Raw genomic sequence first — 13,064 nt, forward strand, 5'->3', positions numbered from 1 at the left:
AAATATGGTCGGTTTTTCAAAGTTGGTGTGTACGCATCCAAGTGTTGATTTTATGTGGGCGGGCTATCGATCGGCGCGACTGCTTGCGCGTCCACGGTGGTCCGTGGCTCGTGCAGTAAACAGAAGACACGGGTGCGACTCGCTGGAGAGCAGCAAATACGATGCGCTCCCTGGTGGCGCTGTTGCTGGCCACAGCGTGCGCTATTGCACGCCCGCCTGGTAAGAATTAAAAAAAATAAATATCAAAACTCGCCTTATAAGCATAGATAAAACACTTCCCACAATAAATGTGATTTTTAACATTTTATGCTCAGCGTAATTTTTTCTACATGCCATACTATATATAACTTATAGTTACATACCATTTTACATTGTATAATATAAACCCAAATGGTTTTATATGTTATTTTTGGTTACGGTTCCGATTATTCAAGCGAAAAGACTGACACCTGTTACGCATTCCCTCCGGTTCAGCCTAATGTATGGATGGAATGCAACTTTGAATGGAAATTATGTTTTCTTTTTACAAAACATATAGTTTATTTAACTCACCAAAATACCGTGTATGTTTGAAATATATAACAAATTATTGCCTAAAGGACCTATTTAAGAAAATCTAGAATACCTACCTAACCTAAGTTTTGCAAGGGCTATAGGTTAAAGATTTTATACTTGTTGCATACGTATTTTAAAAAGTTTGTACAAAATTATGTTACGATAATTACAAACAGGAATTATAAAGATAATGAACAAAATTCGATCATTATATTTTTAGAGATTAAAAAAAATATTCTTTATCAAGATCTTTTACAAATTTCGAAAACAATTATCAAGATATAGATGTTCCTCATTAACAAATAACAAGGCTTACAAATATTTTAAAATCATAAAATATAATTAAGTATACAATTATATAAATGCAAAGCAAAAATTATTTCTATTAGATAATGGTTGTACTTTGCTCTATAAAATTAATACAGGATATGTAAAATTTATATATCAATTAGGTGTAATGAATTGTGGACCGAATCCATAACAATTACACTCTATTCAACAAATCTGAAACATTTTCAGATACCTAAAAAAAATAAAATAATATTCATAAATTTTACTGCAAATACCTATCGCTATACTTTATACACCTAAGTGTGAATAATCATATGGCAGCAACAGACATTTCATTGAATATAAATTGTTCCACAATTGCTACGAAGACTAAACTCATTTAGTACCTAACAAATTTTAATATATTTTAAAATTAATGAAGTATCTTATTTAAGAAATATTTTATGAATAATATTTATATTCTATACTTACGCAGACTCCAAACAATAGTATCTACCCGCCAAAATAATATCTACTTACGTAATTTGGTATCGTACATTATTTCTTTTGTCCTCCTCTTTGTATCCAATGTTATTCCTTCGTGTTAAGAACACGAAGGATCCAAAATGCACAGCAATACCTGCAATTCATGTACCTACAATCGTTATAGGTATTCCCGTTTTATAGAAACTGGAAGTTAGTGCATTATAATGGTGGATAATTGCACAGATCGGCACGTTCAAATCTCGCTTCGCAAACTAATTGTAACTTTGCAGTCGTTGAATCCATTTTTCACTGTAACCCAGTTTAGTTCAAAGCCTTTATTTTATATATTGTCGTTATACTTTTGTAGACTTCTCATTCTCTAGATAGTCTATTTTTAGCAAAACTAGTTTCACGTAGTGTACTGTTTCCTATTTTATGACAAAACACCATATTTTACATAATAATCAATCAGTGTCTAATAAATACTTTAACTAGTAAACAAAGTCTCTTTACTGAATTACAAGTAACATCGCGCAAATTAATGAATAGCAAGCTGGATTGGCATTTACAAGTCCTCTCCATGTTACCGAGCCGTATTCCATCCGTTGAATAGTGGACTATACTTGAGTGGATTTACATCAAAGGTCGCCCAAATATTTGCCTGCTCGATAAATTGATTGCCAATCACTGGCCTTCGGTCTCAGCGAGGGACATATGTTTCTATATAACAGTGCTGGCAATATTATTTTATACCTGAAACAAAAAATAAAAACATATTTTATCGTGTTTTTGATATTTCATTAATAAAATTGCATCTAGTTATACTTTGTATATACTTATATTTTGTATATACTTATATACAAAATTAGCAAAATTTTGTTTTATTTTTCCGTCCAAAAACTAGCAAAAAATATATTTTCGGTTCCATTCCAATTATTTCAGAAAAAGTACGATATTGGTCGAACCGAGTCGGAAATTTAGTACGAACGAATTTAGTACCTCGTTTTAATTAAACTCCAAAGGACTGCAATGTGGAAAGTAATTTTATATGAAAAACATATTTTACGCACAGCGAGCGGGCTAGATTAGACTGTGTATTGTATAGAATTACCAGCAACTACTTACTTACCATATCGGTACTGTACAGGGCCCTTAGCAACGGTGCCGACCCCAGCGGCGCCACCGCTCTCGGCCCCATATCGGAGACCTGTGACGCCCATGTCAGCGCGGGACTATGTCGGCGACTTCTTCTATGATCGATTTATGTTCCCTCACTTCCGAAACGACATCATACCCCGCGAGCCGGGCGCTGAGTCAGACTGGCTCACTAAGGTAAGTCTCTCTCTTTCTCTCTCTAATCAGAATGGTTTCCCTATTGCTTCCTAATCAGTTGAGCGTCGGTGCCCAGATTGCGCTTTCCAATTTTTTTCATCACACTCACATCATCACTAATGTCGCATAACATCCTTGATTACATCAAGCCAGCACACTTCGGTAAGGTAAGTCAAAGCGACGAATTAAAATGTAAAGAACACGACCGCAGTCCACTATAAATATTGGCCTTTACGAAACTATGAAAAATAAAAAAAACACACAAAAAGACATAGGTTTATCTTTATAAGAACTTTTGAGAGAATTAATTCTCTAAGCTACGATTTCGTAGCTTGTCTACAGAATCGTAGCATGTTTCGTAATTTTTGGAAGTTGAGTAAGTTGATCATTAAAACACATCTAAATTTTCACATAATTATAATCATTACTTTACCATGTAAGCACATAGATTAGATTTTGTGATTTTGTGATATGGTGATTTCCTAGAGTTCTGATCGCCACTTACGTAAATTTGACTTACGCAAAAAGGTTCCATTTTGACAGGCACTCAATGAGAAACAGCTGTCGGATACAAATATTTTGAATGGGAAGAAATAAATACGTTGAAAATCCCAGCGAAATGCCAGGCCCAGCCGAGGCACCTAGGTTTTATATCAAAACATTTCCATAAAATGAGCATTTAATTATTGGCGCTGTTCTCACACATTCATTGAAGTCGACCTGTTGAGCTGCTCCTTTGATACTATATTTACTAAATCACAAGTATAAGTTTACTAAAAGAAAATCGATATGAATCTTCTTAAAATCAATAACTGAGAAGTCTAATAAGTCATCAGAAAATACTAGAATCTTCTAAGATTCTAGTATTGTAAATGATTCTTCTTTTCTTTTACCAAATGTTATAGATTATCATCTGGTCGATTCACACCTGATCTGATTGGTTAACCTTCACTGTGTTGAATACGTGGTAGCATCAATCACGATCAAGGCCGGCCACACTCTATCACGACCACTTAAGAGAATTACATGCACTTTTCATATTGCACTTGTGAATTCCATCCCTATTTATGACCGAGCTGCAATATTGAATAATGGTGCAATCGGATATATGCAATTTGTGTAGTAAACAATCATGTGAAGTCCCAGGGTGTCGACGGCCAAGTCACCTCAAGTGCAGTTATCTAAATCTCCTTGAATATAACCTGATCTATTTATTGAGAGCTATGAATAACTAACAGGTTTAGTCAACAACTTCTTACGTATTGAGGCTAAGATATAGTTCGTTTAAGCATTGAGAATTTCCACTTACTATAATCAATAATGCATGGGGTGGTTCTTATGAAATGAAATTTTCTTTTAAAACCTGAATAAGTAGTGTAAGTATAGGAGTCAGGCTTTCAGTAAGATCTTATTTAATCACAAAAACATTAAGCCAGCGTGAAAAGAAAATTTAAATGATGTAAGTAATTTTGTATTTTTAAGTTAATCATCTTACAATACTTCTGTCATCAAGAATATATGGCTAACTTATCTTTACTACATCCCTAAGGATTTATTAAAATACATATAAGTTAACATTACAGATGTCAGATCAGCTGTTACTTTCTAGGTAGGTAGGTGTATAGGTCTTAGTTGCTAGTCAAATTTAAACCGTAAACTAAGAATGATTTATGTTTACGTATGAAATTTCATTTATTCAATTAAAAATGAATACTTTAAACATAATGAGGCCCACAACAAAATAAATACAGTTTATATACTGTATTAATTTTGTTGTGGGCCCAAAGTGGGCCGGATTTAAAATGCAGTTTCGTAGAATGAAAATTTAAATAAGACGTGTTGTTGCTTTTATCGAATGATGAATTAATTAACTCCCACTGCACCCTCCTTCGCTATAATTGGTTGTCTAATCAATAATATAGATTTCTGTTTATGTATTAGATTCATTTCAATTTTTGTTTGTTTCAACTTTTCCCTCGTGGTCAATGCACAATGGAAAGCCTTAATAATACAAAATATAGATCAAGCTATCCTTGGAGTAATTATATCTAGTGATCTTCCCCATCGTACTTCTTCTTGATGCTGTGAACCGATACGATTTGCAGTTCCTATCTCGTGACGCTTTTTCTATAGTTTATGCTAGATTTTATTGAGATCAGACGCGTTCAAACCTGCATTAATCTACATACATTTAAGAAATTACAATCTATTTCTTAGACAGGTTTTAAATAATTCAGGTGTTCCCGTTTTCGAAATAAACTATACCCTATATGTTGCCCAGGCTAATCATTCAAATCCGTTCAGTAGATCTGGAAATTAGCGTGTACAAACATACATACAGACAAATAGACACACAGACACACAGACTTTTTTCAAAATTCTTATTCTGTTTCTACATCGCCCTAAATTATTTTTTTGGTATTATATTAAATGTACAGACACAAATTTTTTACTGTTTTATTATATGTATTGATTAGAATTATTTTTTATAGGAAATAGACCGTATTAATCGAATGCAAGAGGAAGAAGATGGTGCCGCGGCGTACGATACAGACGCCTCCAAGTGGATCGCTCGCGAGCCCTACTTGGAGCGCGTGTTAGCCAACGCAAAGAAAATAATGCAAGCGAGGCACGCCGGGCATGACTACGAGCCGCAGATTTCTAACCCCATTGATTTGCAACTTCCCCTGCCTCAGTCACTTGTAGCGCCAGAATATAATTCTGATTACATAGAATCGAAAGAACTACAAGATAAGCGAGAACAATCGAACAATCAACCTTCGAGGGAAAACAATAGTAATTTTGCGCTTACGCCGACTGATAAAGGCTACTACGACGTGGATTCTAGTATGAAAAATCAAACGCGTAAGCAATTTTTAATTGTAGTTTTCATAATGTATAAAATATCCTATATAATACTACATGTACCTATGTTTCTACCTAAGTAGTGCCATAATATTATATAGGCAAGGCAGACATGTCTGTGAAATCAGTATTAAACAAAAAAAGTATGTACCACTTCTGATTTATTCTCCAGTGAAACTTACTATGAATCTAGTTGATTCATCCTTGATAAGTAGACTGATAATAAAAAAAATGTTTTGCAGCAATACCCATGCAAGAACATGTAATGCATGAAGGAGGTGATCCTCAGACTGCCATGCTGTTGGAGGCTCCGCGTCAGATTCGTCAAAACCCTATGAGCAGGTCCAAGACCCTCGTCGCTGAGAACCTCGACCGCCTTCGGACTGGCCTGTTAGTACTTGAACAACTATAAAACCTAGATATGATATTTATATCAGGTCCGATAAATAGCCAAGATCCACAATGACTAATTGCGATAAATACTAGGCACAAAATTTCAAGTTCTGATTTAAATATCGAAATTCGTGAAGATATTTTTTGTTTAAAAATCCTTCGAAAGGCAGTTCTACGATTTCGTATAACAGCTTTTAAACATTTAACGTTTACTGGCACGGTGTGAAAAATCACTGTAATGTAAATACACTAAGTGAGATTAGCTAAAAATATTTTCAGTATTGACCGTAAATTATTTTCAGACACAACACGCATGTTAATTTCGTTCTAAGTACCAATAGTTGTTATGTCACACGATTAAATTGTGCAGTTAATCAAAATATAATGCACTAATATACATGGATCGACAACTTATCTAATGCATGTAACTAATATGTATGTTTCCTTTTACTACTACAAGAGGTACATTTAAACTGGCATGTTGTCATTTAAATTATGTGTAAATAGTCCATTAAATGATAATTTTCTTCAAGGGAAACGAAAGTGAATCCAAAATGCGAAAATCCGATAGCATTTTTTCTATTATTTTTTCTTCTTTCGTCAATCAAACATAGTTTATTATTATCGTTCTAGTTACTATCTACAGTAACCCTTAAAACGTAATATCTAAAAATTCTAGAACTTTCTGCATGGGACTGTTTATTCATGCATATAATTTTGTTCGTTTTGTAGAGCAACCGAAGCGCTGCGCTTCAGGCGTGTGCACACTAGGTACGCTTATTGCATCTTGTCTGTTCAATAAAATGTTATGCTGTGCTTGATACATCCACTGTTTGTTTCATTATATATACTTCACTGATGTCATTAAAAATGCTATTAAATTATACATAATTTAACAGCTTGTTAAGAAACAAGCTGTTGCCTATAGTTTGGCCCGCGGTGGTCTAAGTTCGACCTCCGGCCAACTATGTGTATACCAAATTTCATCACATAAATGAATCACAGACAGACATTCACAATTATAATATTAGTATGGATGTTGTGTTAAAGATGTTGTCTATTTATTCCTGCCTTTAGTTTTTTAACTAAAGTTTTAGTCTATATAATTAGGCACTACATGTTTCTGCTTACAAATTCTAGGTATTTTAGTTTCTAATCTTCTGCTGTTTTATAAACATACATGTAAGTATTGATTTTATTAGTAGTACTTATTTAATATGTACACAGTAGCCATTGTAGTGTCATTGCAGGGCGTCTAAGGAGTTCCGTTTACCAGTATCTTTACTACCGTCCAACCTGCGATGGTTGAAAATAGATCATCATGATGATGATTATGACTATGATATGAAGAGGTGATAACAATATTATCAAACACTTAGAGAAAACCTTACCAGTTCTTTGTTATTTCCTTTGTTAGTGGCATAAGAGTAACACTGATTACTTTATTTCAATCAAAAACAATGCAGCAAAATTTGTGACGATATGCAACTTTCACCTATTGAATGACTATTAATGTGATGTAAACACTTATTGCTTGTGTTGGCGTCTCTTTTCTCTTGCGATATTTTTAGGAAATACTTAAAAAATAAATATAAAGTGCTGTACGTAATATTCCTATCCTTGAAATTTTATTCCAAAAGTAGCGTGTAAATCAAACCAAACCATATCATGGATGTCATACGAAATGACTAAAGGATAAACATCCTTGATTACTAAAAGGCAGGCACATAATCATAAAATCTGAACCGAATGTTCAAAATTTCAAGATTTTTATAATCGGACTTCGGGCTATGGATCGTCAAGGCCATGAAAACACGAGAACATGAGGAAAAGATAAAACGTAGCCAAAAGAATAGAGGAAAGGCTTATTCTTATCCGTGACATGGCAGATATAATCCAGAAGTGCCACCTGTGCTAGTACGGCCACGTCTTGCATAAACCAGCAAATTATGTAGGAAACAATATTTAGCAATGCCGCCTCTTCCTGGCCCTGGCAGACGGGGCAACCCTAAGAAACTAGTATTGCCAACGGCCGTGATATGTGGAGACGAATAAGTAGGAAAGCGGATCCTGAACTGAGGAAGTAACCCAGAAAAACGCTAAGATGACAGAGAGAGAGAGAATAACTAAAAATGTGAAGATGTATGTGCGTATTTCACGTTTTTATATATACCTTTGTAAATATCTTCATACTGTATATTTTAATGATGTACAGAAAGCGCTATATATACTTAACTGTCCTAGATTCCGTAACTTTTATTATTATTAGCCAAATTACGGTCATGTAGACTGTGCTTGACCCGATAAACATATTTTCGGAATTTCTTCATGCAGTCGTCTATTAATAGGCTTAAATTATTTTACGTAGAACAAATAAAATTAGACTATAATAATATTTATGTTTTAGCAAAATAAAGTCGGAAATCTCGATGCAGAGGCAGCGCTAAGTCGGATTTAATATACCACTTTGAAATTTCTTAAACAAATATTTCATATTCAACTTTGAGGAATTTCCTCGGTAACATGCTTTAATATTTTGCATAGTTTCTTTTAAATTCAGATCCATTTTCTAGCAAGAAAACTATTTATCAGAACATCCGAGCTGTAAAAAGTGTAAATTTTAGTTATGCTTTTATCAATATATATATATATGTATATATATATATATATATATATATATATATATATATATATATATATATATATATATATATATATATATATATATATATATACATTCGTATAAATCGTTGTGGATATATTTTAAACAACTTTTTTAGCTATTGTTTGAACCAGTAGGTTCACAACAGCATTGTGTGTTCTAATTGTCGTTGTGAAATTATTTCTTAGAATATTCTAGCCATTTCAGACACACCACAGTTTGTGTCTATATAGCATCAAATATACCTAGTTATCACGTTCACCTGTAGCTATTGCAATCTTTTCCCGCTTCGTACGTGACGATATCTCTGCTACCATTGACATGTGAACACGAAATGCCTATTGATACGCGAGATTCCATTTAAATTGTCTAAAATTGAACTTTCTTGCTTTGCTCGATTTATAGCTTGCAAGTTTTATAGACCACCACTTTTTTCCGGGGAAAGAAAACAAGCTTACATTATTATTACACTAGTATCTAGTGTATATTCGTATATACACACTAGGTAATAGTGTAATAATAATGTAATTGTTTACTTACCTTTATGTGACGTAAAAGTCATTTCAGATGCCTTTGGGCAATATTTAATAAAATTTGACATCACTATTATTTATATCACAATCGACGCAAAAGTCCTTAAAGTGCCAATTGTAGTCAATGAATTTTTAAACAATACGGTAACTTAAGCAAATTTCGTTCTGTAAATTCCAATGACATCGTCACGTGTGAAACGGCTTTGACTTTCTACAACTTTGTACTGTATTGTACTGACTTTTGGCGGTTGACTAGCTCCCACGAGGAGGGTCACTCGACCGCCAAGCCCAGACATGTGCACATCTTGGAGACGAGCAACGACCCTGCGGAGTCCATCTACGGGGTGGCCCTCATTGCCGCCATCGGAGCCGCGATCACTATGGCCGTATTTGGGTTCGCCATCGGATGGTACACGTAAGTAATCACACAATAAGTTATATGGTAGGAAGTTTAAAGTTTTTTCAATTACATATTTATTTATAGCTGGGGTTATACAGGCCCTATCTTAAAAATATAATATTATATCTTAAACGTTACAAACAAATTTTTTTAAAGTTGTAACTTCGCAACTTCTTTGATGAAACTAAATTGTACCCTTGTATTTGTTCTTACCTGATTCATGATCATCTGATGGTATTTTAGCTAAATTAGCACAATATGTAGTAATAACGAACGATGCTTTTTAATATAGGTTATTCAAGAAAGCTAAAGCTGCGGCTGACGTAGACTACCCGGCATATGGGGTGACTGGACCAACGGTGGATACGTCTGGCGACCGAAAACTGGCCCACTCTGCCCACATGTACCACTACCAACATCAGAAGCAACAAATAATAGCCATGGAAAGGTATAATAAAAAATATATATTATAATCCCGGGCTCGTCCGGGATTTGGACCCGGGACCTCTAATAAACTTGATTTTGTAAAATGAAATATGTTCATTTTCATGTCATAAATAATACCTTAGTATTGTATATAATAGTAATACGAGTAGCTCCCGTTTACTACTCTCGGTAGAGAAATCAATTATTTACTATCCGGATTTGAACCCGGGACCTCTAATAAACCCTAATAGTAAATAATTGATTTCTCTACCGAGAGTAGTAAACGGGAGCTATTACTATTATATCTTAGTATTGTTTATCAATATATTAGGCGGATACTAAGGGATTAGAAAATACTTTGCCTTGGTATTCTAACCCATGTGAGCCATTGGGGAAATAACATCAGTCAGTCTCTCTGTTTATATGGAATTAATTTATAATGCAGTGGCTTATGCGGTAGGCTTGTCATGTATTGATCTATAATTAATATTATCGGTCGGTATCCCTGTGTTTCGAAAGTTGTAGGTAGATAATATCCAAAAACTCACAATTCGCGTCCTGTCCGCGTGGCCCTCTTAATAATAGTGAATAATCGTTAGTCTTCTATCCTTCTCATTCGTACAATGCGTTTTTTGTGGTAGGTCTGTGCCCTGCAGTAATTAAGAAATACTTATGTCCTCATGCCTCATGTGTAAGGAGTATTGCATTTACAGGAATGGAATGGAGCAACGCAATGGATCCGTGTCCGACCCAGAATCCGAGGAGGAAAATGAAGAGGGAGACTATACTGTGTATGAGTGTCCAGGCTTTGCTACGGTACGTATTTCAGTAGTAGTATGGTGAAATAGTTAAAAATCGATAAAAATATTTATTTTGCATTCACACCTTTTTTTTTGCTCACAGTCGCATAAGAGTATTATGACATGCATCCAATTTAGTCCACCTTTATTCTTATGCCAATTTACTTAGTATATATTAAAATTTACATAATGAGACCTGAGAGTGGTTGACTAGTAGAAAACACCATGTGGCATAAGTTCAATCTATTTGTACTTGTTTTGTTTAAAATAAATATTATAATAATCAGCAACTTGTTTAGACTGGAGATATGGAAGTAAAGAACCCGCTGTTCAGCGACGACCCCACGCCCGCCACCCCCGGGAAGTGCGAGGTGGTGAAGCCCCAGCCTAAGGACTAACTGCCCAACGTCACATCAACCCTGAATTTATTATGCTTATTTCAATAATTAACTACTCACACCATTCAATATATTTTCAAATATCTGGCACAGAACGCATTTTTTTTTTGTATTATCATTTCACCACCAGCTGCAACATCCTAAATTACTATATCGATATGGTAATAGCACTTTGTTTAATGGAGAGGCTAATAAGATTGTTTTAAAAGGGAGTGCGATGATGGTTTCAGGGTTTCCTGTTGTGTCAGATGTCCATTCCAGGTTTTGCCTTGGTAATCGGGTAGCCTTAAACGGCCGGTTGCCGGTCAAAAGTACCAATAAAAAAATATTAAAGATCAACTGGGCAACTGGAATTATGTCCGTCATCTAGAGGGCACACATAGAGTGGGTTTAAGCAGGGCAAAGTTTCTGATCTTTTGAATTTATAATTTATAATGTTTAGTAGGTATATTCTTCATTATAAATGTAATAAAAATTTTAATTCCAGAGCTTGAAAATCAATATAAGTAATTAAGAACATTTTATTGTAGATTAGGAATACCTAGCCGTTACATGTGTGCTCAATGTCAAGTCAAAATATATTTCAATGTATAAATTCTGTTTTTCTTATCTTAAATACTTTTTTTATTGCTTTTTATTTATATATTTAATGAAAAAATGGCATGGATAAAGGCTTCGAATTTATTTAAGATAAGTATATATCTTATCATCCCGACCCATTTAAAGTAGAATAAACTAAGGTTACCTAAATAATTCCTTATCAATTAGAACCCTTGAAAAAGAATTATTGGTGACTGATAAAAGGTTCACTTGTTTTTAAAGTACCTAATAAATAGAATCTTATAAAAACAACTTTACGCCTAATTCGGCCTAAATTATCGATTGAAGCTATTATCATATTAAATTAATGTGTGCCTCTAAAATATAGTTATTCATGTCTTTATATAAATAACCATGTTTCATGTTACAATGAACATTTTACAAAATCGAAGTCAAAAATGCGTCAATTTAAATAACCTAATAATTAAATTTTAAAGATTTCAAGTGAGCCTTTCGGAAGGGGTACTCCAAGTTGTTTGTATTATAATCATATCAGTGTTAAATGGGCACAAATTGGAACAAACTGAAAAACACCACTCCTAAAATGTAGCTTATGAACTTTTAAAAAATAAGATATATTTTTTATTTTAAAATTGTAAATCTAGTTATTATTGTAGAACAAATTTTAACAAACAGGATTATGTCACTACCTATTAAATATAAATCACAAATGTTCCTAACCCTTCACAGATTGTGATTACTTTATTTTTACTCATATGAATTTGTAATTATTAGTCGTTTTAAAATATTTTCACGTACAATTTAAACATGCAAGGCTATCATATAAAATTAGTACCTGTAACTTATTTTACACTATAGGTACCTACGTATGTTAAGGTATATCTGAAATAAATAAATTGCTTATTCTCACTTCTACTTTTCTCTGGTTCTAATATTAAATACTTTCAAATATTAAATATAAAATGCATGTGACTTAGGGAAACGGATATTTTGATTCTGTTTCCTTAAGTCACATGCATTTTATATTTAATATTTGAAAGTTTTCAACCCCCCATTTTGTAATAAATTTATCAAAAATGTTTTGATTTGACTAAATATTATATAAGTACGGATTGACAATTGGCATTTTAACAGCAAATGTAATTTATTCTATCGAATTTTAATACCGAATATCTTAGTGTAATCCCAACCTTATGTTCTACTTGTAACCAAGTAAGCATATCAAAATTCAATTGTTTGTCAACGTTTCAATTACACTAATATAGCAGGTAAAATGTATATTGAGAAATTCTGAAAATATTTAGTTAGACTGATGAATGTAATTATATTTCATATACTTATATAATATAATATACGTATACACAGTAAAATTCTTTTATTTAC

The 13,064-nt window shown here is 33.4% G+C and overlaps 1 protein-coding gene and 1 long non-coding RNA gene across 3 annotated transcripts; one reads left to right on the top strand and one right to left on the bottom strand.

The window, feature by feature from the left end:
- Positions 1–62: 62 nt before the first annotated feature.
- On the top strand, positions 63–12,590 carry LOC128683131 (uncharacterized protein). Of its 2 annotated transcripts, XM_053768403.1 has the most exons (9): positions 63–219; positions 2,459–2,643; positions 5,136–5,508; positions 5,751–5,898; positions 6,634–6,672; positions 9,353–9,511; positions 9,789–9,944; positions 10,636–10,738; positions 11,022–12,590. In XM_053768403.1, the coding sequence occupies exons 1-9, from the start codon at positions 162–164 to the stop codon at positions 11,118–11,120; spliced, it is 1,320 nt and encodes a 439-aa protein (XP_053624378.1). In that variant the 5' UTR covers positions 63–161; the 3' UTR covers positions 11,121–12,590. The 2 variants fall into 2 exon arrangements, with proteins under 2 accessions (XP_053624378.1, XP_053624379.1); XM_053768404.1 differs by lacking the exon at positions 6,634–6,672.
- LOC128683133 (uncharacterized) lies at positions 960–2,562 on the bottom strand. The gene is made up of 3 exons (XR_008406253.1): positions 2,441–2,562; positions 1,881–2,064; positions 960–1,465 (listed from the first exon to the last, which is right to left on the bottom strand). It is a non-coding gene; the product is annotated as an uncharacterized LOC128683133 (long non-coding RNA).
- Positions 12,591–13,064: the final 474 nt, after the last annotated feature.

Source organism: Plodia interpunctella, chromosome Z, assembly GCF_027563975.2.
Source record: "Plodia interpunctella isolate USDA-ARS_2022_Savannah chromosome Z, ilPloInte3.2, whole genome shotgun sequence".
Lineage (NCBI taxonomy): Eukaryota > Metazoa > Arthropoda > Insecta > Lepidoptera > Pyralidae > Plodia > Plodia interpunctella.